Source organism: Salvelinus alpinus, chromosome 22 (genome assembly GCF_045679555.1).
Source record: "Salvelinus alpinus chromosome 22, SLU_Salpinus.1, whole genome shotgun sequence".
NCBI classification, from domain to species: Eukaryota; Metazoa; Chordata; class Actinopteri; order Salmoniformes; family Salmonidae; genus Salvelinus; species Salvelinus alpinus.
In genome coordinates, this window is record NC_092107.1 from 11,912,602 (window position 1) to 11,938,953 (window position 26,352).

At 45.7% G+C, this 26,352-nt stretch overlaps 1 protein-coding gene across 1 annotated transcript in view; it reads left to right on the forward strand.

Annotated features, from left to right (window-relative positions):
* The first annotated feature begins 6,916 nt into the window (after positions 1 to 6,916).
* The window catches only part of LOC139549007 (zinc finger protein neuro-d4-like), a 49,327-nt gene continuing 29,891 nt past the window's right edge, over positions 6,917 to 26,352 (forward strand). Inside the window, 4 exon segments of the mRNA XM_071359042.1 lie at positions 6,917 to 6,979; positions 6,981 to 7,033; positions 24,650 to 24,679; positions 25,297 to 25,457. Of these exon segments, the coding sequence (XP_071215143.1) occupies positions 6,917 to 6,979; positions 6,981 to 7,033; positions 24,650 to 24,679; positions 25,297 to 25,457 (307 nt within the window).

Genomic DNA, 26,352 nt, shown 5'->3' on the forward strand with positions numbered 1-26,352 from the left:
CAAAAATCCAATAGATGGGGAGTGCGCTCCACCGTCATTTTTCATATTGCAAATGTAAAACAAGTCAAGACCCAACAATAAAATTTTGAAAATTTGAAAAAAAATTCTAAAACTTATCACCCGCTTAAAAAAGTGCTTTCTGGACCGTTTTTCGAAATTCTTTAGATTTTTTTGTCAATTACACATGTATAAGAACTGTATGAACATACTTTTGTCATATTTTATTATCATAATTATATACACTGCTCAAAAAAATAAAGGGAACACTAAAATAACACATCCTAGATCTGAATGAATGAAATATTCTTATTAAATACTTTTTCTTTACATAGTTGAATGTGCTGACAACAAAATCACACAAAAATTATCAATGGAAATCAAATTTATCAACCCATGGAGGTCTGGATTTGGAGTCACACTCAAAATTAAAGTGGAAAACCACACTACAGGCTGATCCAACTTTGATGTAATGTCCTTAAAACAAGTCAAAATGAGGCTCAGTAGTGTGTGTGGCCTCCACGTGGCTGTATGACCTCCCTACAACGCCTGGGCATGCTCCTGATGAGGTGGCGGATGGTCTCCTGAGGGATCTCCTCCCAGACCTGGACTAAAGCATCCGCCAACTCCTGGACAGTCTGTGGTGCAACAGTCTGACAGTCTGGACAGTCTGTGGACAGTCTGTGGTTGGTGGATGGAGCGAGACATGATGTCCCAGATGTGCTCAATTGGATTCAGGTCTGGGGAACGGGCGGGCCAGTCCATAGCATCAATGCCTTCCTCTTGCAGGAACTGCTGACACACTCCAGCCACATGAGGTCTAGCATTGTCTTGCATTAGGAGGAACCCAGGGCCAACCGCACCAGCATATGGTCTCACAAGGGGTCTGAGGATCTCATCTCGGTACTTAATGGCAGTCAGGCTACCTCTGGCGAGCACATGGAGGGCTGTGCGGCCCCCCAAAGAAATGCCACCCCACACCATGACTGACCCACCGCCAAACCGGTCATGCTGGAGAATGTTGCAGGCAGCAGAACGTTCTCCACGGCGTCTCCAGACTCTGTCACGTCTGTCACATGTGCTCAGTGTGAACCTGCATTCATCTGTGAAGAGCACAGGGCGCCAGTGGCGAATTTGCCAATCTTGGTGTTCTCTGGCAAATGCCAAACGTCCTGCACGGTGTTGGGCTGTAAGCACAACCCCCACCCGTGGACGTCGGGCCCTCATACCACCCTCATGGAGTCTGTTTCTGACCGTTTGAGCAGACACATGCACATTTGTGGCCTGCTGGAGGTCATTTTGCAGGGCTCTGGCAGTGCTCCTCCTGCTCCTCCTTGCACAAAGGCGGAGGTAGCGGTCCTGCTGCTGGGTTGTTGCCCTCCTACGGCCTCCTCCACGTCTCCTGATGTACTGGCCTGTCTCCTGGTAGCGCCTCCATGCTCTGGACACTACGCTGACAGACACAGCAAACCTTCTTGCCACAGCTCGCATTGATGTGCCATCCTGGATGAGCTGCACTACCTGAGCCACTTGTGTGGGTTGTAGACTCCGTCTCATGCTACCACTAGAGTGAAAGCACCGCCAGCATTCAAAAGTGATCAAAACATCAGCCAGGAAGCATAGGAACTGAGAAGTGGTCTATGGTCACCACCTGCAGAACCACTCCTTTATTGGGGGTGTCTTGCTAATTGCCTATAATTTCCACCTTTTGTCTATTCCATTTGCACAACAGCATGTGAAATTTATTGTCAATCAGTGTTGCTTCCTAAGTGGACAGTTTGATTTCACAGAAGTGTGATTGACTTGGAGTTACATTGCGTTGTTTAAGTGTTCCCTTTATTTTTTTGAGCAGTGTATATATTTTTTTACTTGTCCATAAGGCATATGTTTTGTTCATTTGCAATATGATTTCATAGGAAGTCAAAAGTCGAAAATAAAGATTATTTGAAAAACGTCCAAAATGACAAGGGGCCTATTGGATGGGCACGGGTGGAGGGTGCTCTCTACCCAACCGTAGACCCCTTGCTCCCCCCTAAAGGCATTAAAAACCATTTTAAAAATGTGCTTCTGGTAACACATTCCAATCACCAGGTGCACGGCTGTCCATTTGCAATATGTTTCAATGGGCATTTACCATCATGAATTTGACATGCTCAAAAATACTGCAGAAATGCAAAATTGACTGGCCCGATGAACTCAGGATGACCGGGCAGTGATAGTGGTTCCTCTCCATCGCTCGTTGTGTTGATTTCATCATGTCCATTTGGTGATGTTTTTTCACTGTTGAATCATATTGCAAATGTACTGTGCATTTGCAATATTTTTCAATGGGCATTTACCATCACGAATTTGACATGCTCAAAAATACTGCAGAAATGCAAAATTGACTGGCCCGATGAACTCAGGATGACCGGGCAGTGATAGTGGTTCCTCTCCATCGCTCGTTGTGTTGATTTCATCATGTCCATTTGGTGAGGTTTTTTCACTGTTGAATCATATTGAGTACAGACATCCATTTTTTAAAAACCTCCATAAATCACTCAAGCCAGCCCCCATTGATTTGGGGCCGTAGTATAGTGCTCCCATAGCAGGCATGGAAGTCTTGAATGCCCCCTAAAAGCATTTAAAACCGTATTGAAAATCGTGCCTGGTAACCCAAAAATAAAACCAGGTGCATGAAAAACATAGCCTAATTTCTGAGAAGTTCGGATTTAGAATATTTTTTGACTTTTTTTGAAAACCTCCATAAATCACTCAGGCCAGCCCCCATTGATTTGGGGCCGTAGTATAGTGCTCCCATAGCGGGCATGGAAGTCTGGATGCCCCCTAAAAGCATTTAAAACTGTCATACCTCCATGGCTTCAGGCTCTGCCTCAGGACAGCCAAAGGAGGGAGGTGAGTGGCGAGGTGCACGCTGACGCTCTGAAGAAGGTTATCCAGACGGATGGTCATCGCGATGAGAGCGTCCAAGGATATGTTGCCATCCCGACATGCCAACTCCGTTTGGACCTCTTCGCGCAGTCCACTGCGGAATAGAGTGAGGAATTCCCGGCTCATTCCATCTGCTGGAGGCTGCCACAGTCCGAAAGGTGAGGGCGTACTCCGCAGCGGTCAGGTACCCTGCCGGGGCTGTGAAAGTTGTTTGCCTCCCTCTCTGCCCTCTGGAGGATGGTCGAAGACCGCCCTGAACAGAGCCATGAATGAACCTCTCGTAGGAACCCAGCTTCTCCTCTCCCAGACGGCCGTAGCCCACTCCAATGCCCATCCAGTCAACAAGAAATTACCGTGGCAACCTTGGACTTCTCGTGTAGGGGGTTCCCGTCTGATAGGCAAAATAGAGGGAGCACTGGAGTAGGAAGCCATGGCATTTTGATGGAGTGCCGTCATACGGTACAGTCGGGCATCGCTGACCTGGGAGGACGGCTGGGTATGCTGGGGGACTGGCTCACTGTGACCACCCGTGGTAGAAGGCCCTCCGTCAGAGGTATGGAGAAGCTCGCTGGTGGTGTCGAGGCGGTGAACGCGGAGAACCTCCTTCATGGTCGTACCCAGTAGAGCCAGCTGGTCGTGGTGTTGGTGGAGTAGATGACCCTGTTCCTCGACGTTCTGGAAGATGGTTTTATCATCGGCTACTTCCATAATTACTTGGGCAGTATTCTGTAACGAAGACGCATGGAGTCAGGAAGCAGGTGCAGATGGTGAGTTTAATAATAATGAACATAGAGAGTTAGAAAACAAGAGAAGCGTCTGGACATGAAATCAGAACCAATGGTTGCCAGGTTTACAAATGTGGGTTGCCAGGACTGGTGGTTAGTAGACCGGCGACGTCGAGTGCCGGAGGGAGGGAGCAGGAGTAGACGTGACACAATTTTAGAATAAGGCAAAATGTGGAAAAAGTCAAGGTGTCTGAATACTTCCAAATGCACTGTATGCATGCATCTCGTGCATGTATTTTTTATCTTGTGCGCATGTTTTAGGTGATAGAAATCTGAACAAACTACCAGTGATTTGAAAAGTTGACGTAACTATACTTTCCTGTGGATATATCGTTTCACAATCATACCTCCAAAAGGACCAACCGCACAAACAACTGGTAAAGAACATCAAAATATAATTTTATTCCACATTCTGGCTTGTTGAGGTCGTGAGAGGAAACTTTCCTGATTCAAACCTTCATTTTTGCCTGGCCTAGAATTCAATGCAATTCAACATCGGGTTTCCAGACAATGCCCTACCAAGCAAAAGAACAGTAACTGCTAATTGAGTAGAACTGAGGGATCATTTTTATTGTCCAGCCAAATAAGTTGTAGGCATCTGTTATCTTCTGTAATTCTTTATTCATATTGACCCTGACCTTTGAGCCAAAATGGTAGTTACTGCCTTCTTGCATGGTACTCCCACAGGAATATGTTTCCATGACAATTTTTTTTTTAACACCACAAACTTGTGTTCATAGATTTATTTGTACGTGGCTGTCAGTTTCATATACACTATATATACAAAAGTATGTGGACACCCCTTCAAATGAGTAGATTCGGCTAATTCAGCCACACCTGTTGCTGACAAGTTTCTGCCCTGCTAGAGCTGCCCCGGTCAACTGTAAATGCTGTTATCGTGAAGTGGAAACGTCTAGGAGCAACAACGGCTCAGCTGCGAAGTGGTAGGCCACACAAGCTCACAGAACGTGACCACCGTGTGCTGAAGCGCATAAAAATTGTCTCTCCTCAGTTGCAATACTCACTACCGAGTACCAAACTGCCTCTGGAAGCAACATCCAGCACAAGAACTGTTCGTCAGGAGCTTCATAAAATAAAAAGCAGCCGCACACAAGCCTAAGATCACCAATGCGCAAAGCCAAACGTTACCTGGAGTGGTGTACAGCTCACTGCCATTGGACTCTGGAGCTGATAGTCCGCTTCACCATCTGGCAGTCCGACGGATGAATCTGGGTTTGGCGGAGGCCAGGAGAACGCTACCTGCCCCAATGCAAAGTGCCAACTATAAAGTTTGGTGGAGGATGAATAATGGTCTGGGGTTGTCTTTCATGGTTCGGGCTAGGCCCATTAGTTCCAGTGAAGGGAAATCTTAATGCTACAGCATACATTCATACATTCTGGACGATTCTGTGCTTCCAACTTTGTGGCAACAGTTTGGGGGAGGCCCTTTCCTGTTTTAGCATGACAATGCCCCAATGCACAAAGCGAGGTCCATACAGAAATGGTTTGTCTAAATCGGTGTGGAAAAACTTGACTAGCATGCACAGAGCCCTGACCTCAACCCCATCGAACACATTTGGGATGAATTGGAATGCCGACTGTGAGCAAGGCCTAATCGCTCAACATCAGTGCCCGACCTCACTAATGCTCTTGTGGCTGAATGGAAGCGAGTCATCGCAGCAATGTTCCAACATCTAGTGGAAAGCCTTCCCAGAAGAGTGGAGGCTGTTATAGCAGCAAAGGGGGGACCAACTCCATATTAATGGTCATGATTTTGGATTGAGATGTTCGACGAGCAGGTGTCCACATACTTTTGGTCATGTAGTGTAGTTTGATACTTGTATCAACAAAGAACAATCAATAATACCAAGTTAAAGCATAGACACTGCAGCCCAAAGATCGGTGAAACCAAGGTGAAAGGCAGTAACTGGCTGTTGATGCTTTTTTCCTTGGTTTCACTGTAACTATTTTTTGTGCAAACATGACCCCACATTTTCTCCATAACACAACACAATGGAGGCAGGATATTTGTCCACATGATAAAACATGTATTGAATGTGTGAAAAATGTCGGTAACATATTTTTGACCAAATGTGCAGTTACTGCACTTTTGCTTGTTATGACATGCACTCCACAGTAAATTCTGAACATTTTCTGCCTGGGTATATTCTATTGGAATAATCCTTCCATAGAATGAGCTTGCTAATGTTCATTAAATATTTGTGAGCAGAGATTTATAGAGAGTGGCTTCAGTGGCACCACTGCTGCAAAAATGACATGGAGAGAAATTCCATCACTGCTGTGCCCACTGTCTTGGTTCAACAGATGAAGAGGCAACTCCTAAAATAATCAATTATCCTCCCTACTCCACTGTCCCCCAAAATGATAAATTATTCAACCTCTTCAGCATCGGCTCACCTAGAATAGATTATATCATTATCAATTGGCCTATCAACACATTTTAGTTATCCCTCTTCCAGAAGCCCCCCCCCCCCCCCCCCCCCTCTGTCTATATTAAATCTAACAAGATGAAGTAAAGGACCCTTTAGTGTATTCGAAAGTCATCCAAAAAGTACATCTGATCTTGGATTCAAATTCTTGGAACATTTGGGGAGTGAAGATTATCACTGATGTTATTGTGGGAATGAGCCCAGCTAGTATAACCTTGCACAATCGATTTAAGAGAAGAAAAAAAAGTGAATACACAAATAGGTAATTCACCTTACATTCCAACCTGGGCACTGTCCAAGACAGGATGCAATTCTGATTTTGGTGAAACATAAATCTACAATTTAACATCCTATATTTGAAACAGTGTATCAAAAAAGTTGCTATTGTTACATTGAAACACAGAACAGAACTCTTTGTAGCATCCTCACTGAGAGATAGTGCGCGTACAGCCTCGCCCTTAAAATGTATTTCTATATCTGCAAGACAAGCAAACAATGCATCAATTAGAATGGCAGCTACAGACTGACAGTCCAGTAGCACACCAACCTTGACATTACAGTAGACGGTTTGGTTTACCCATAGAAGTCCAAGGCGGGACCGTTATACAGTTGACCGCGATACATCCTGGTAGTTGTAGTGCATTGACTCTCAGCATGTTACATATTGACATGTGCAAAAACTACATTTCCCCAGACCTGTCACTGAACGTTCCCGCTCCTATTGGCTGGCAGCCCCAGCCGCAGCCCCAGAGAATGAATGAAATTGAAATTGCTGGTATATTACATGTGCAATACGGGGATCTGCAGTGTTACATTGTATCTATCATACTATATCAAAATGGCCACAGTGGTACAGAACCCCCTGAAATCGTAAGTGCATACATTTTATCTTTTACATTTTTAGGGATACATTTGTGGATGCTGTCAGTCCATGTAGCCTAGCTAATCGTTGACAATGTTATGCATCGTAAATAAGTATCCTGCCTATAGGCTACATCGCAAGCATATATATAGCAAGCTACATATATTTCAATGGTAGTGTAGTAGCGATGGAAAGGTATATTTGAAACAGCTTCATTTTTTGCCGGGTTATGTTCCAAAATGCAGAGCTGCCTATGCATGCCTAGAAACAATTTCACTGAGCCATCAATTGCATGAGGACGCTATGGTGGAATGTTGAGGTACAATCTATTACCCGGTATCCTTAGTCAATAGACAAGATCGCAGCCAACTTGCATGGCAGATCGGGTAGCGGTTTTCTATCGAACAGACTCCCCAATAATAGCAAATAATAGCGAGTGGCAGCGGTTTTTTGAAAAGTTTGTGCTTGATACCTGTTCACATTATTGTGGTAGGCAAAACCAAGCCGGTGGTAGCCCGCGACGGCTGAAACCTAATACCTTTTGGATATAATTTTCTTGTAGACAGACCTCTTGGCAAAATAGCCTACGTGCTTTCGATTATAATGGCAGCAGTGTTTACAGGCAGCGCATTTTCGCTCCGACACCTGATAAAATATTGTGCAGCCTAGCATCATATAAAATGGTTAACTTATGTGCCGGGACTGGTTGCTTTTATTAGACTAGTGTTATTTCTGCCAGTCGCGTTGAACATTCCATCAAGTTTCCATTCGATTCCTTTGTGCAGAATTTACACAAGAACATTTCAACGTGCAGAATGCAGCCCGTGCTCGTGTCCAAAAGGTGGCTGTGCGTCTGTCAGCTTGGTAAAATGCACCCGAGAGACCTTTTCGATTAGAAATAATGGAAAACATAATAACTCGACTCTCGAAAATGTACTTTTGGAGTGTTCTTAGGTTAAATTTAGGCATTTGCAGCCTGTCTAACAAAGAACGTGGTAGCTTACTGTAGCGCAGAACACATCGGATGTTACCTGAGCGGGAATGTAGTTGCAATGCTGTGCTGTCAGCGCTATCTGAAATCCAGACAGGCGACATTTCATGTAATTCACAACGAACTACCCTAAGTATACGAATAGCCTATTATAAGAAACAGTGAACTGCTTTAATTAATGTATTTGTCTATAACACAATGTATTTGACTCAGTCGATGCGCGGCAGTGATGGCATTCTACTTATTGGGGAAACTAACACAAGTTAGGCTATTTGTTGCCATAGGATATGGCCAACTAGCCTAAATTATGCATAAATAAAATGGCAAATCGTGTGTGAGTTTTAGTAAGGCAAAACGGCACCTCTTAAAATGTCATTAAATCAGCCTATTGCCTACCGATAGTGATCGTGTACAGCACAGAGACCTGTGAGGTGAACGGTGGCGCTGGAGGCATCACCTATGCCGCTCATTTTCTCATTATAATATTCTCTGTTTAGGCTACCCCGTTGTTATAGGAGAGTAGCTAGAACGTTTTTATATGAATTTGTTGCTTTTGTGTTGCTGTTTTTAAATACATTTTAAGATGTCCAATTTCATCTTGTTCTAGAAAGCAGATAGAATACACAGTCACAAACTGTTTAGGCCAACCAGCAGTAGCCTACCACCCATTTTTGTCATTTATCAGTTGTTAATTGGGATTTAGCAACCCTCTACATATTCTGTGCTCCCAGTGATGGGAGCGGCCGAGTGCCTTTCTGCTGTCCGCCTTGTCTCTGGTTCCTCAATTACTGGGAACAAGTGGGGACATACATGCTCCCAGAGGCCTTTGCAAGGCCATGTCAAGGAGATTCGTTTGACTTATTTGCATGAAAATTACGAATGCAGGGAACAAAGGGAATTGCATAGGATATGAGCCATCACTGGACTGTGAACTGATTAATACTGACTTGAATGTTTCTCAGTAAGGGTCTAGTCTACTTAATATCCTCTACCACTGCTCCCGCTGCTTATATAATGTCATCTAGCCTACTGATTTGGAGTATTCGGAGCACACCACTCAACTGTTGTCCCATGCATCTCAGAGGTTCAAAGAGTTCAGTGTGTGGAGGCAAATCCTCCGAGAACCAACACTACTGGACATTCCCCTAACCTCTCCGCTAGTCCTCCTTTAATCTCTCTGCTACACCTTTTCTCTCTCTCTCTCTCTCTCTAGCTCACCCACCCCCTGCTGCCCTCATATTGCCACTGCTGACTCACAACTCAATTCTCAGATCTTTAGGGGTCTCTCTCTGTTAATTATCCTTCCATTCATCCTCAAACCTACCCCTACCCCTTGCCCTTATCATGTCTCTTGGTTTTTTAACTCTTTCTCTCTTCCTCCACTGACTACCTTTTTCCTTCTTTCCCCCCATCCTTTCCTTCTGTCACTCTACTTGGAGGAAGAGGCCATAGGCTGACTGACTGTTGTGATAGTTATTTTGCCATGCCTGACTGATCTGATGGATATTAATTCCACATAATCCTGTGTTCAGGCACTGTTTAAACGAACAGCCAGGCCTACCGAGTTCACTGAAGCCTGAGCATCCTCTCTCTAGCTCGCTCTCCCTTCTCTCTCTCTCGCTGTCTTTTTGTGAGGGCATTTCTTTTCTGGTTTATTGCCATCATTCCCCCCTTTTTTCCACATAGACCTTCTTCTCTTTGTCTTCATGCGAAGACGAGAGAGAGAGACACATAAGTATTTTTAGCTCTATGACCTATTTCTCCATTGCTACCTAACCAACTGTCAGTCACTTCCCTGTGCTTTGGGATCCTATATGGTCGCCAGCTGTAGTCTCGAGTTGTAGTTCAGGACAGGGAGAATAGGAACTACAACAACCCAATAGCCAAGTAGGCTATTCGAATAATTCACTTAGGAAACCTCCATCGAATGTGCAAGAAAGACACAGGAAGTAGTCCTAGTATGCATGCACAGCAATGAGGGGGCTATGATTCATCAGCCATGTGTTCCAACATAGTTTGACTGGTGCTGGAGTAGTAGGGCCATTTGGATAGGGCATAGGGCATAGGGCATATGACCGTGGGGGACGGTTGGGACATGGATCTAGCTGTGTGACTGGGAACATTCAGAAGAGCCCCTTAAAGAATCTGATTCAGGCTGACTGAAAGGAAGACAGACGTGTAATAATAAGGGTAATGAAAGGATTGAATGAAGAAGAGAGGAGAGTGAGGACGTAATTCCAAACATGCACGTAGTTGGATGGATGCCTATGGGCAGCTTTTGTTTTGTATGCATAAAATGCTTTGGGGTTATGAACGTGGTACCTTTGCTTTTAATGTTATTGCCTGTGACTGTGACAATGGCAGGTAGGGATAGAACAAACAGGGTGATGCAAGGTCCGCTGACAGAAGATGGGCTTGGTGCAGTGCATGCAATGCAACTGACTGCACAGAATAGGCTGCAGCAATAAACATGCTTGAATTGCATTGCACAGTTGCATGGCACAGACAGAAGGTCCCAGCTCACATTCATTATACATCACAGGGAAAGAAAATCCATTGGAAGAAACAATGTCACATACAGTTTGTAGACATTTGAGTCAGTGGTAAAGCGAGTGTTGTGTACATCCACATGACATAACAATCTACTTCTACCGGCATCCTTAACAGTCCTACTCTGTAATAATCTATAATAATCTCCAAATATTCCTGCTCGTCCTCTCCAGAAACATTCCTCTAATCCCACTCTCTGGACATTACTACAATCCTATTCTCTGGCAGACACGCGTGCCATGTGCACACACACACGCACACATAGACACGCGCCCACACCGACACGCGCGCATACACAGACACAAACACACACACACAAACATACACACACAATTCTATACATTCTGCAGTAATCCCATTCTACAGTACACTATTCCCTCTGAGGTAATTCCTTTAGTTCCATTGTCTCGGGCCAATGGTATGGATTTCTGCTAGAAATTGGTGGGTGGAGTCATGTAAAGCAAATGAGTATTTCCTCGTGCAGCAGGTTAATAACGTTAGAGAGAAAGATGGGGAGAGAGAGAGAAGGGAGGAAGGATTCATCCACATAATAACAGCAAAAGTGCAGAGTCAATAATCTTACCTGAAGGACCAGTGTTCAGCCAGGCCAATTGGATTGCCATGCACTGATGTACTGCCCGAAATGCACACTCAGACTCGTGGAACACATACACAGAATATACAAACACATACACTACCGTTCAAAAGTTTGGGGTGATTTAGAAACTTCCTTGTTTTTGAAGAAAAGCAACATTTTTTGTCCATTAAAATAACTTAAAATTGATCAGAAATACAGTGTAGACATTGTTAATGTTGTAAAAGACTATTGTAGCTGGAAACGGCTGATTTGTAATGGAATAACTACATAGGCGTACAGAGGCCCATTATCAGCAACCATCACTCCTGTATTCCAATGGCATGTTGTTAGCTAATCCAAGTTTATAATTTTTAAAGGCTAATAGATCATTAGAAAACCATTTTGCAATTATGTTAGCACAGCTGAAAACTGTTGTTCTGATTAAAGAAGCAATAAAACTGGCCTTTTTAGACTAGTTGAGTATCTGGAGCATCAGCATTTGTGGGTTCGATTACAGGCTCAAAATCGGCAGAAACAAAGAACTTTCTTTTGAAACATGTCAGTCTATTCTTGTTCTGAGAAATGCAGGCTATTCCATGCGAGAAATTGCCAAGAAACTGAAGATCTCGTACAACGCCGTGTACTACTCCCTTCACAGAATAGCGCAAACTGGAGGAGTGGGAGGCCCGGTGTACGTCCCTTTTTCAGGACCCTCTCTTTCAAAGAATATTCATAAAAATCCAAATAACTTCACAGATCTTCATTGTAAAGGGTTTAAACACTGTTTCCCATGCTTGTTCAATGAACCATAAACAATTAATGAACATGCACCTGTGGAATGGTCGTTAAAACACTAACAGCTTACAGACGGGAGGCAATTAAGGTCACAGTTATGAAAACTTAGGACACTAAAGACGCCTTTGTACTGACTCTGAAAAACACCAAAAGAAAGATGCCCAGGGTCCCTGCTCATCTGCGTGAACGTGCCTTAGGCATGCTGCAAGGAGGCATGATGACTGCAGATGTGGCCAGGGCAATAAATTGCAATGTCCGTACTGTGAGACGCCTAATACAGCACTACAGGGAGACAGGACGGACAGCTGATCGTCCTCGCAGTGGCAGACCACGTGTAACAACAGGATCGGTACATCCGAACATCAAACCTGCGGGACAGGTACAGGATGGCAACAACACCTGCCGGAGTTAAACCAGGAACGCACAATCCCTTCATCAGTGCTCAGACTGTCCGCAATAGGCTGAGAGAGGCTGGACTGAGGGTTTGTAGGCCTGTTGTAAGGCAGGTCCTCACCAGACATCACCGGCAACAACATTACCTATGGGCACAAACTCACCGTCGCTGGACCAGACAGGACTGGTAAAAAGTGCTCTTCACTGACGAGTCGCGGTTTTGTCTCACCAGGGGTGATGGTCGGATTCGCGTTTATCGTCAAAGGAATGAGCGTTACACCGAGGCCTGTACTCTGGAGTGGGATGGATTTGGAGGTGGAGGGTCCGGCATGGTCTGGGGCGGTGTGTCACAGCATCATCAGACTGAGCTTGTTGTCATTGCAGGCAATCTCAACACTGTGCATTACACAGAAAACATCCTCCTCCCTCATGTGGTACCCTTCCTGCAGGCTCATTCTGACATGACCATACAGCATGACAATGCCACCAGCCATACTGCTTGTTCTGTGCGTGATTTCCTGCAAGACAGGAATGTCAGTGTTCTGCCATGGCCAGCCAAAAGCCCGGATCTCAATCCCATTGAGCACGTCTGGGACCTGTTGGATTGGAGGGTGAGTGCTAGGGCCATTCCCCCCCAGAAATGTCTGGGAACTTGCAGGTGCCTTGGTGGAAGAGTGGGGTAACATCTCACAGCAAGAACTGGCAAATCTGGTGCAGTCCATGAGGAGGAGATGCACTGCAGTACTTAATGCAGCTGGTGGCCACACCAGATACTGACTGTTACTTTTGATTTTGACCCCCCCTTTGTTCAGGGACACATTATTCCATTTCTGTTAGTCACATGTCTGTGGAACTTGTTCAGTTTATGTCTCAGTTGTTGAATCTTGTTATGTTCATACAAATATTTACACATGTTAAGTTTGCTGAAAATAATCGCAGTTGACAGTGAGAGGACGTTTCTTTTTTTGCTGAGTTTAGATGAATGCAAACATATGTAACACAGACCTATAGATATCTAGAGACACCTACTGTACAGATGCATTCTCTCTCTCCACTTCATTCACATACACCCACACACGCACGCACGCATGCACGCACATACACACACACACACACACGCACACATAGTGAAAGGGGAAAAAATCGATACAGTTACATTTCACAATCATTTTTTTGTGTGTTAGTTGGCTGTACCTGCACCAAAACTCCAAATTTTTCCTTCATAGCTTGTTCTCCATCTTCTTTATAAATATGGAGCCAATATCAGCACTTTTATTTCCATGACTGATCAAAACTCATTTTCTCATGGCTCGCTCTTGTCCCTCTGCAGCAGACATGTGAGCAATATGTTTGGAACATCAAATCGCAATAACATCACAGTATTGAATCGCAATATATATAGAATGGTGAGAATCGCAATGCATATGGTATCGGCACCTAAGTATGGTGATAATATTGTATTGTGAGGTCCCTGGGGATTCCCAGCTCTACACACACACACACACACTATGCCAAGCTGTATTTGTCTCAGGGACATGGTACTTTAACAGATGAGCTGGTCGATAGTCCTACAGTGGTGCAGCTGTCTGTGTTGCTGTCTGTTGATGTGTCAGCATCAGCTCAACATCAGCACTGTGTGTGTGTGTATGACCACTCCTGGTGAACAACGCCACAGCCCCCTCAACAGCCCAATGTGTTCCAGCTGTTAGACTGGCAGATGCTAGCTGCCACACTTTTTACTGTACACACACACATGCCTACATACACACACACACAAGCCTGCATGCACTACCACACGAACACCCACACAAACACACATACACACCCCTGTCATCACAGCCTAGTCACTGACGGGCATCCTAGCCATGAATACACTTATGTTCCATGCTACATGGCTATGTCAAAGCCGTCTCCCAAAGTGACAAGAACTTGGTGTACTTGTCTGTGTACGGTTCTTTATTATGCACAATGTATGTTCACTGTCAACAGTTGGAGAGTGTAAAATTAAAAATTAAAATAGGTTGGGGAATTTGGGTGGATGCAGTACATACAGGCTATAATAGATTACGTTTGGATGGAATTATTATCTTTCCTGTACCACGCATTACATTTCTTTGCCCTCACCTGGTTTGATAATACTGCTAAGTATGTATTTTCTAGAGTGTGTACATGTCTGCCCTGATTTTCAGGGTCTGGTTGGGCGTGTGAGGCAGTGGCTGGGTTTGGTCTCTGTGCTGTTCAGTTCTGGGCTGTTCTGCTCACTACGCCAGGCCTTATAGCTTTACATCTCCTAGTCTTCAGCTGCACAGCAATCTACTGAGAGTACTGAGAGACCAAGAAAAGGCAGTCACATCTGTAGAGGGGGGAAAAAAACGAAAAAGATAAATCATTTCTCTGGGTACTGAGAAAGAGAGGGGGGGTGGAAGAGAGATGGAGGGGGGGGGGGGGGGGAAGAGTGATGGAGGGGGAGAGGAGGAGGGGGTTGAATGGTTAAGGGTATTATTGCATAGTGTGTGGGGGGATGGGTACACAGATTGCCTTTCCTCCACCAAGCGAGGCAGAGCCTGCCTCATACTGCTATGCTGTGTGGACCAGAGCAGTAAAGCATCAGTACTGAAGGCCTATGGCCATGGTCAGATGGCTAGTCTACGGAGGCTCTTCCCCACACTGCTGACTTCACACACACACAGGTCTACACACAGGTCTACACACCTGCCTGGCACACCTGGCCAACTCAGCGTAGGCCATCTACACACACACACACACACCAGAGTAATACAATATGTCTCAGTCATAGAATATGCATAAAGAGCAGACCGACCCTGCACACAACCCACCTCCCCATATGTGTGTGTGTAGGATATATTGGGACTACTATACTGAATGATACCAGGTTCAAACCTCATGATAGATATAGTGCTTTTATGAAAATATGATTTACTGTACGTAGCGGTCTCCTGAAGGCCGACTCCTTGATAATCCATTAGTTAAATGCCATATAATTTCTCTTGCAGGGTCATTATGTATACATCCCCTTATTAACCAAGTTAGAAATCCCCATTAGAAAGTAATCCCTTTTCCTAATTGCATTTTGTAGCATTGTAGCTTAGTTTTTAATAGTGAGGATTCATTTTCCAATGACCCGACTTTCCCTCTAGGTGGAGCCCTCTGTTTCTCTTTCATTCAAGCCACTGCTAATTGAGGCTAATTAGAGAGTGGTCAGGGGCTGGAGTTTTTGGTACTGTAGTTAGGAAATTGTGGTCGTAGCATGTACCCTGTGTAGATGTGTCATTCTGTGGACTGCAATTTATTGCGCTTGCTTCCAATGCCTTAGATAGTGGGTTAGATAGGGGGTTAGATAGGGGGTTATAGAGGGGGTTATAGAGGGGGTTATGGTGGGGGTTGTGCTATCTTGGAGGGTTGTGTGTGTGTGTGTGTTTTAGTGGGTGTGTGTGTGTGTGTGTTTTAGTGGGTGTGTGTGTGTGTGTGTGTGTGTGTGTGTGTGTGTGTGTGTGTGTGTGTGTGTGTGTGTGTGTGTGTGTGTGTGTGTGTTTTAGTGGGTGCGCTCCCAGCCATATGCTTCTCTCTTTGCTCTGCTTTTGTTTGGACCAATCACTCCCCTCTGTTTGCCTGGTGTCGAGACGCTCTGTGGGTTTAAGACTGTTAAAAAGGCACTTGATGCTCCAGGCTTTTTCCTATTTTATACTCCTTTGTGTGTTTTTGTGCGTGTTTGTGTCTGTTTTTTATTTCTGGCTTTATCTGGTGCTCTGATTGTGACGGGCTGCTGCTGTATGGTTATCTCACATTGTCCACCTTATCTAGTGGTGCTGCACTCCACCTGTTTAGAATCACACTGTCCACCTTATCTAGCGGTGCTGTACTCCACCTGTTTAGAATCACATTGTCCACCTTATCTAGCGGTGCTGTACTCCACCTGTTTAGAATCACATTGTCCACCTTATCTAGCGGTGCTGTACTCCACCTGTTTAGAATCACATTGTCCACCTTATCTAGCGGTGCTGTACTCCACCTGTTTAGAATCACATTGTCCACCTTATCTAGCGGTGCTGTACTCCACCTGTTTAGAATCACATTGTCCACCTTATCTAGCGGTGCTGTACTCCACCTGTTTAGAATCACATTGTCCACCTTATCTAGAGGTGCTGTACTCCACCTGTTTAGAATCACATTGTCCACCTTATCTAGCGGTAATGTACTCCACCTGTTTAGAATCACATTGTCCACCTTATCTAGCGGTGCTGTACTCCGCCTGTTTAGAATCACATTGTCCACCTTATCTAGCGGTGCTGTACTCCACCTGTTTAGAATCCATTGTCCACCTTATCTAGCGGTGCTGTACTCCACCTGTTTAGAATCACATTGTCCACCTTATCTAGCGGTGCTGTACTCCACCTGTTTAGAATCCATTGTCCACCTTATCTAGCGGTGCTGTACTCCACCTGTTTAGAATCACATTGTCCACCTTATCTAGCGGTGCTGTACTCCACCTGTTTAGAATCACATTGTCCACCTTATCTAGCGGTGCTGTACTCCACCTGTTTAGAATCACATTGTCCACCTTATCTAGCGGTGCTGTACTCCACCTGTTTAGAATCACATTGTCCACCTTATCTAGCGGTGCTGTACTCCACCTGTTTAGAATCACATTGTCCACCTTATCTAGCGGTATTGTACTCCACCTGTTTAGAATCACATTGTCCACCTTATCTAGCGGTGCTGTACTCCGCCTGTTTAGAATCACATTGTCCACCTTATCTAGCGGTGCTGTACTCCACCTGTTTAGAATCACATTGTCCACCTTATCTAGCGGTGCTGTACTCCACCTGTTTAGAATCACATTGTCCACCTTATCTAGCGGCGCTGTACTCCGCCTGTTTAGAATCACATTGTCCACCTTATCTAGCGGTGCTGTACTCCACCTGTTTAGAATCACACTGTCCACCTTATCTAGCGGTGCTGTACTCCACCTGTTTAGAATCACATTGTCCACCTTATCTAGCGGTGCTGTACTCCACCTGTTTAGAATCACATTGTCCACCTTATCTAGCGGTGCTGTACTCCACCTGTTTAGAATCACATTGTCCACCTTATCTAGCGGTGCTGTACTCCACCTGTTTAGAATCACATTGTCCACCTTATCTAGCGGTGCTGTACTCCGCCTGTTTAGAATCACATTGTCCACCTTATCTAGCGGTGCTGTACTCCACCTGTTTAGAATCACATTGTCCACCTTATCTAGAGGTGCTGTACTCCACCTGTTTAGAATCACATTGTCCACCTTATCTAGCGGTGCTGTACTCCGCCTGTTTAGAATCACATTGTCCACCTTATCTAGCGGTGCTGTACTCCACCTGTTTAGAATCACATTGTCCACCTTATCTAGCGGTGCTGTACTCCACCTGTTTAGAATCACATTGTCCACCTTATCTAGCGGTGCTGTACTCCACCTGTTTAGAATCACATTGTCCACCTTATCTAGCGGTGCTGCACTCCACCTGTTTAGAATCACATTGTCCACCTTATCTAGCGGTGCTGTACTCCGCCTGTTTAGAATCACATTGTCCACCTTATCTAGCGGTGCTGTACTCCACCTGTTTAGAATCACATTGTCCACCTTATCTAGCGGTGCTGTACTCCACCTGTTTAGAATCACACTGTCCACCTTATCTAGCGGTGCTGTACTCCACCTGTTTAGAATCACATTGTCCACCTTATCTAGCGGTGCTGTACTCCACCTGTTTAGAATCACATTGTCCACCTTATCTAGCGGTGCTGTACTCCACCTGTTTAGAATCACACTGTCCACCTTATCTAGCGGTGCTGTACTCCACCTGTTTAGAATCACATTGTCCACCTTATCTAGCGGTGCTGTACTCCACCTGTTTAGAATCACATTGTCCACCTTATCTAGCGGTGCTGTACTCCACCTGTTTAGAATCACATTGTCCACCTTATCTAGCGGTGCTGTACTCCACCTGTTTAGAATCACATTGTCCACCTTATCTAGCGGTGCTGTACTCCACCTGTTTAGAATCACACTGTCCACCTTATCTAGCGGTGCTGTACTCCACCTGTTTAGAATCACATTGTCCACCTTATCTAGCGGTGCTGTACTCCGCCTGTTTAGAATCACATTGTCCACCTTATCTAGCGGTATTGTACTCCACCTGTTTAGAATCACATTGTCCACCTTATCTAGCGGTGCTGTACTCCGCCTGTTTAGAATCACATTGTCCACCTTATCTAGCGGTGCTGTACTCCGCCTGTTTAGAATCACATTGTCCACCTTATCTAGCGGTGCTGTACTCCACCTGTTTAGAATCACATTGTCCACCTTATCTAGCGGTGCTGTACTCCGCCTGTTTAGAATCACATTGTCCACCTTATCTAGCGGTGCTGTACTCCACCTGTTTAGAATCACATTGTCCACCTTATCTAGCGGTGCTGTACTCCACCTGTTTAGAATCACATTGTCCACCTTATCTAGCGGTGCTGTACTCCGCCTGTTTAGAATCACATTGTCCACCTTATCTAGCGGTGCTGTACTCCACCTGTTTAGAATCACATTGTCCACCTTATCTAGCGGTGCTGTACTCCGCCTGTTTAGAATCACATTGTCCACCTTATCTAGCGGTGCTGTACTCCACCTGTTTAGAATCACATTGTCCACCTTATCTAGCGGTGCTGTACTCCGCCTGTTTAGAATCACATTGTCCACCTTATCTAGCGGTGCTGTACTCCACCTGTTTAGAATCACATTGTCCACCTTATCTAGCGGTGCTGTACTCCGCCTGTTTAGAATCACATTGTCCACCTTATCTAGCGGTGCTGTACTCCGCCTGTTTAGAATCACATTGTCCACCTTATCTAGCGGTGCTGTACTCCGCCTGTTTAGAATCACATTGTCCACCTTATCTAGCGGTGCTGTACTCCACCTGTTTAGAATCACATTGTCCACCTTATCTAGCGGTGCTGTACTCCACCTGTTTAGAATCACATTGTCCACCTTATCTAGCGGTATTGTACTCCACCTGTTTAGAATCACATTGTCCACCTTATCTAGCGGTGCTGTACTCCGCCTGTTTAGAATCACATTGTCCACCTTATCTAGCGGTGCTGTACTCCGCCTGTTTAGAATCACATTGTCCACCTTATCTAGCGGTGCTGTACTCCGCCTGTTTAGAATCACATTGTCCACCTTATCTAGCGGTGCTGTACTCCGCCTGTTTAGAATCACATTGTCCACCTTATCTAGCGGTGCTGTACTCCGCCTGTTTAGAATCACATTGTCCACCTTATCTAGCGGTGCTGTACTCCACCTGTTTAGAATCACACTGGCCGCAGAGTTATGCTGCTGAAATAGGTTCCCTCTCCCCCACAATCTGAAACATAGCCTGGCCTTCCCTGTCCACCTCTGACTGCCTCATAGAGTCCCTGCTAAGACCCTGGAGCTGAAAGCAGGCCAGACCACTAGTAGAGGCCCTCAGCTCTTCCATGTTGTAGTATGCCACTAGTAGAGACCCTCAGCTCATCCAGGTTGTAGTAGGCCACTAGTAGAGGCCCTCAGCTCCTCCAGGTTGTAGTAGGTCACTAGTAGAGGCCCTCAGCTCCTCCAGGTTGTAGTAGGCCACTCGTAGAGGCCCTCAGCTCCTCCATGTTGTAGTAGGCCACTAGTAGAGGCCCTCAGCTCCTCCATGTTGTAGTAGGCCACTAGTAGAGGCCCTCAGCTCCTCCATGTTGTAGTAGGCCACTAGTAGAGGCCCTCAGCTCCTCCATGTTGTAGTAGGCCACTTGTAGAGGCCCTCAGCTCCTCCATGTTGTAGTAGGCCACTAGTAGAGGCCCTCAGCTCCTCCAGGTTTAGTAGGTCACTAGTAGAGGCCCTCAGCTCCTCCAGGTTGTAGTAGGCCACTAGTAGAGGCCCTCAGCTCCTCCAGGTTGTAGTAGGCCACTAGTAGAGGCCCTCAGCTCCTCCAGGTTGTAGTAGGCCACTAGTAGAGGCCCTCAGCTCCTCCAGGTTGTAGTAGGCCACTAGTAGAGGCCCTCAGCTCCTCCAGGTTGTAGTAGGCCACTAGTAGAGGCCCTCAGCTCCTCCATGTTGTAGTAGGCCACTAGTATAGGCCCTCAGCTCCTCCAGGTTGTAGTAGGCCACTAGTAGAGGCCCTCAGCTCCTCCAGGTTGTAGTAGGGCACCAGTAGAGGCCCTCAGCTCCTCCAGGTTGTAGTAGGCCACTAGTAGAGGCCCTCAGCTCCTCCAGGTTGTAGTAGGCCACTAGTAGAGGCCCTCAGCTCCTCCAGGTTGTAGTAGGCCACTAGTAGAGGCCCTCAGCTCCTCCAGGTTGTAGTAGGCCACTAGTAGAGGCCCTCAGCTCCTCCAGGTTGTAGTAGGCCACTAGTAGAAGCCCTCAGCTCCTCCATGTTGTAGTAGGCCACTAGTAGAGGCCCTCAGCTCCTCCATGTTGTAGTAGTGCAACTAGTAGAGGCCCTCAGCTCCTCCAGGTTGTAGTAGGCCACTAGTAGAGGCCCTCAGCTCCTCCAGGTTGTAGTAGGCCACTAGTAGAGGCCCTCAGCTCCTCCAGGTTTAGTAGGTCACTAGTAGAGGCCCTCAGCTCCTCCAGGTTGTAGTAGGCCACTAGTAGAGGCCCTCAGCTCCTCCAGGTTGTAGTAGGCCACTAGTAGAGGCCCTCAGCTCCTCCAGGTTGTAGTAGGCCACTAGTAGAGGCCCTCAGCTCCTCCAGGTTGTAGTAGGCCACTAGTAGAGGGACTCTCTGGATGCTGACGGTGGTCAGGATAGAGAAGCTTGGTCATGTCTGTCTCTGTCTGGTTTCCCTGGTGATGTGGTATATACTCAGCTCTCCCAGCCTAGCATCCACTAACCCAAAATTGTTCTTTTTTAAGCCTTCAAGGGCAAACAGCCGCGGCGTAATGTAATGAGATTTCAGGCAGAAGCGACCAAACTGAAAGCAGCCATTTTCTACAGCTGTCAACTTCTTATTGAAAGGGGGCGACTTATTCCGATAGCTCGAATGGCAGCACCGGGATGACTGGTGGGGGAGGGGCTGAATTTGGGAGTGAGAGGGGGGGGTCGAGACGGATGGGCATGAGTGCAGTGGAGGGAGGGAGGGACGTAAGGGGGAGGGGAGAGGGTGGAACCTCCGGGGTTATAGCTGCTTTGCATTTTGAATGTGTTTTTCTCCTCTTACCCCATTGCATCACCCTCCCTCTGCAACTAGTACTAGTGCAGCCTTTCAGCCCAAGCCTATTTCCAAATCACAAACTTAATATTTTAAAAGCTGCGTGTATAGGTTTGCGTGCGTGTGCCGGTCCTTCTGCCTCTCTGCATTTAGGAGTATTTCTTATTCTCCCCAGCCAGCTTATCCACGAGGTTTGTCTAAAGGTGAAGATTGATGGGAAACATTGTCTGTGTTGTTATCTTCAAGATTGACACGTATCTAGTGATGACACCGATACTTCCACCCCACTTTCCACCGTCATCAAAGCTATGCTGTAGAATGCCAACAGTACAGTAGAACTCCCAGTATGTCAAGAGTATAATACTTCCATACACAGCCACAGCCACGACCCACCCGTCCAACACCACTCAGTGGAACTGATTTCCCTGCTACCACCACCATAGCTAACCTTCGTCCTAAATGTCACACTATTCCCTATACTGTATAGTGTACTACTTGGCTCTGGTCGAAGGCAGTGCACTATTATGCAATAGGGGATTGGGATATAGTCTAAGTCCCTCAGCCTTGTTCCAGTTCCCCCCTGCTGTGTGTCACATTCGGTTCTCTGGTATCCAGGCCTCCTCTCATCCCATAGAAAGCACCGGTGGGTGACCATAGGTTGGACTGCCAGGGAGGGAAGCGGGTCACAACATATCCCTTTTAATGCCCAGCCAGAAAATCTCTAATCCCCAGTGCAGAGGTCGGGTCTGATGGTATAGTATGGAGTGTGAGGTGTAGCCAGTCCCAATATTCTGTCTTGTCTGTTACACTGACATTTTTGCTATATTTACTACTGTATGGATGGCAAATGTATGTACTTTATAGCAGTATACTGTATGGTTAGGATTGGATGTACTGTATATAGTATACTGTATGGTTGCGAATCTATAGTTGAAGTCGGAAGTTTACATACACCTTAGCCAAATACATTTAAACTCAGTTTTTCACAATTACTGACATTTAATCCTAGTAAAAATTCCCTGTTTTAGGTCAGTTAGGATCACCACTTTATTTTAAGAATGTGAAATGTCAGAATAATAGTAGAGCGAATTATTTATTTCAACTTTTATTTCTTTCATCACATTCCCAGTGGGTCAGAAGTTTACATACACTCAATTAGTATTTGGTAGCATTGCCTTTAAATTGTTTAACTTGGGTCAAACGTTTCGGGTAGCCTTCCACAAGCTTCCCACATTCCTCCTGACAGAGCTGGTGTAATTGAGTCAGGTTTGTAGGCCTCCTTGCTCTTACACCTTTTTTCAGTTCTGCCCATGGGATTGGGATTGAGGTCAGGGCTTTGTGATGGCCACTCCAATACCTTGACTTTGTTGTCCTTAAGTCATTTTGCCACAACTTTGGAAGTATGCTTGGGGTCATTGTCCATTTGGAAGACCCATTTGCGACCAAGCTTTAACTTCCTGACTGATGTCTTGAGGTGTTGCGTCATTATATCCACATAATTTTCCTCCCTCGTGATGCCATCTATTTTATGAAGTGAACCAGTCCCTTCTGCAGCAAAGCACCCCCACAACATGATGCTGCCACCCCTGTGCTTCATGGTTGGGATGGTGTTCTTCGGCTTGCAAGCCTCCCCCTTTTTCCTCCAAACATAATGATGGTCATTATGGCCAAACAGTTCTATTTTTGTTTCGTCAGACCAGAGGACATTTCTCCAAAAAGTACGATATTTGTCCCCATGTGCAGTTGCAAACCGTAGTCTGGCTTTTTTATGGCAGTTTTGGAGCAGTGGCTTCTTCCTTGCTGAGCGGCCTTTTAGTTATGACGATATAAGACCTGTTTTACTGTGGATATAGATACTTTTGTACCTGTTTCCTCCAGCATCTTCACAAGGTCCTTTGCTGTTGTTCTGGGATTGATTTGTACTTTTCACACCCAAGTACGTTCATCTCTAGGACACAGAACGCGTCTCCTTCCTGAGCGGTATGATGGCTGTGTGGTCCCATGGTGTTCATACTTGCGTACTATTGTTTGTACAGATGAATGTGGTACCTTCAGGCATTTGGAAATTGCTCCCAAGGATGAACCAGACTTGTGGAGGTCTACAATTTTTTTTCTGAGGTCTTGGCTGATTTCTTTAGATTTTCCCATGATGTCAAGCAAAGAGGCACTGAGTTTGAAGGTAGTCCTTGAAATACATCCACAGGTAAACCTCCAATTGACTCAAATGATGTCAATTAGCGTTTCAGAAGCTTCTAAAGCCATGACATATTTTTCTGGAATTTTCCAAGCTGTTTAAAGGCACAGTCAACTTAGTGTATGTAAACTTCTGACCCACCGGAATTGTGATACAGTGAATTATACGTGAAATAATCTGTCTGTAAACAATTGTTGGAAAAATGACTTGTGTTATGCACAAAGTCGATGTCCTAACCGACTTGCCAAAACTATAGTTTGATAACAAGAAATGTGTGGAGTGGTTGAAAAACAAGTTTAATGACTCCAACCTAAGTGTATGTAAACATCCGACTTCAACTGTATGTGTTAACACTCTATAGTTGCAATTTTATATATTGTACAGGTGTAGCATCTTAATTTGATCACTCTTTTGTTGCTGAGAATTATAGATGAGCTTCGTGATTTACATACATTCACTGAAAACCCGCACGTTTATATTAACAGTATTGCACTTTTCATGTAGCCTCATTTTGACCGGTTAATAGCCTAACCACCAATCAAGCAACATTCTGGATTACACGTTCAAATCCTGTTGAAGGATTATTTTGCTGCGACAATATAGGTCAAATTAAGATCCTACATCTGTATAGTATACTGTATGGATAATGATCCTATGTACTACAGTACATATACTGTGATCTTATATGCTTTCTACTGTAAAATGTATGGTTGTGATCCTATATACTGTGTACTGTATGAACAATATGCTTCATGTCTGCCATGGCTGGCAACCTTGGTGTTGTGACTGTGTTAGAGAAGCACCAGGAATAAAATAGGATGATGAGGAGTGGAGAGGAGGAGGAGGAGGAGAGGAGAAGAGGAGAGGAGGAAGGTAGTGACTCACAGTGTCCCTCTATCTCTCTGTTCACAGGCAATCTGGAGGAACAGTCATTAAGAACAGGTAGGGAGGGAGGGGAGGAGGGAGGGAGGGGAGGAGAAAGGAGGGAGGAGGGAGGGAGGTGGGTGCACAAGATAACAGACTAAAGAAACTTTACAGGATACACTCTTACCCACATTCACATCTACTACATAGACTTGCATTCATGTACAGTACAGATATACACACATTACTCTAGCATTAAGTACACACACGTATAACTATACACACACACAGACATTATGTGATGTCTGGGAGGGAACAGTCTATTCTACCTCATCTGGCGATGCTGATAGCCTCTCTGTTCACACATTCAGAGCACTGTGTCTCACATTTCATCTGTCGCTACATCCACTGTGTGTGCGTGCGTGCGTGCGTGCGTGCGTGCGTGCGTGCGTGCGTGGGTGGGTCACTACTGATGAGTCTCTACATGCCCTGGCACAACACATCCCAGGCCCTCTGAGAAAACCACGGCCAGACACACAGAGAGAGACAGAGGAATGATGCTGTACTTTGGCAAAACATGTCTTTTCTCACTGTAGAGTGGGCATTATGCAATGTTGATCTGTGGGTCCTCAAATGACCTAGGTTAACAGGGCTCTGTGTCTCTCTCTGGCCTCCCTGTGCCCGCTGTGTGCCAGTCTGGGCGAGGAGTTCTACAGAGAGGCCATCGAGCACTGCCGCAGCTACAATGCCCGCCTGTGTGCTGAGCGCTCCATGCGCCTGCCCTTCCTGGACTCCCAGACCGGCGTGGCACAGAGCAACTGCTACATCTGGATGGAGAAGAACCACCGTGGCCCAGGTGTGTGTGTGTCTGTGTGTCTGTGTGCTTGTGCTTGTGTGTCAGTTCTAGGCTGCGTGTGTGTTCATGGAAAACATGTTAGTGTGTGTTCCAATGCATGCAGCCCTGTAATAAAACACAGGGTAAGAGGCAACATGAAGAGGTATGAGGCCTGGGGTAGGGAGGTCTGGAACACATCTTTGGTTTGCCTCTGCTCTCAGTAGCCCTTTGGTCTCTTTGTTGTTCTCTCCTCCCTCTCTCTTTCTTTCTCCCTCCCCCTCTCTCACACCCCTGTATAGTGTCAGTGTGTCAGTGTGTTTCACAGGAGGTTGGTGGCACCTTATTTGGGGAGGACGGGTTCGTGGTAATGGCTGGAGCCCTAATCAGTGGAATGGTATCAAAATACATGAAACACGTGGTTACCATGGTTACCAGGTGTTTGATACCATTCCATTTGCTCCGTTCCGGCCATTATTATGAGCCGTCCTCCCCTCAGCAGCCTCCACTGCTGTGTGTGTGCGCGTGTGTGTGTGTGTGTGTGTGTGTGTGTGTGTGTGTGTGTGTGTGTGTGTGTGTGTGTGTGTGTGTGTGTGTGTGTGTGTGTGTGTGTGTGTGTGTGTGTGTGTGTGTGTGTGTGTGTGTGTGTGTGTGTGTGCGTGTGTGTGTGCAGTATGCCTCAGAGTTTTGAGTGTGGATGAGTGAGACTGTGTTCTTTTTACTGACATAAAAGACCGATAGAGGTATTGCTTTGTCAAGCAAATTAACCTCAACCAAAGAATTGTGTTTCCACACATTTTTTTGGAAGTGGATATAAAATTATATTCACCCACAGAATCATTGCAATTAGACAACATCATATCCTTAACTCCTTCATCATAGCTGAGTCTGCAGTAGCAGCTTTTCACATGACTTCATT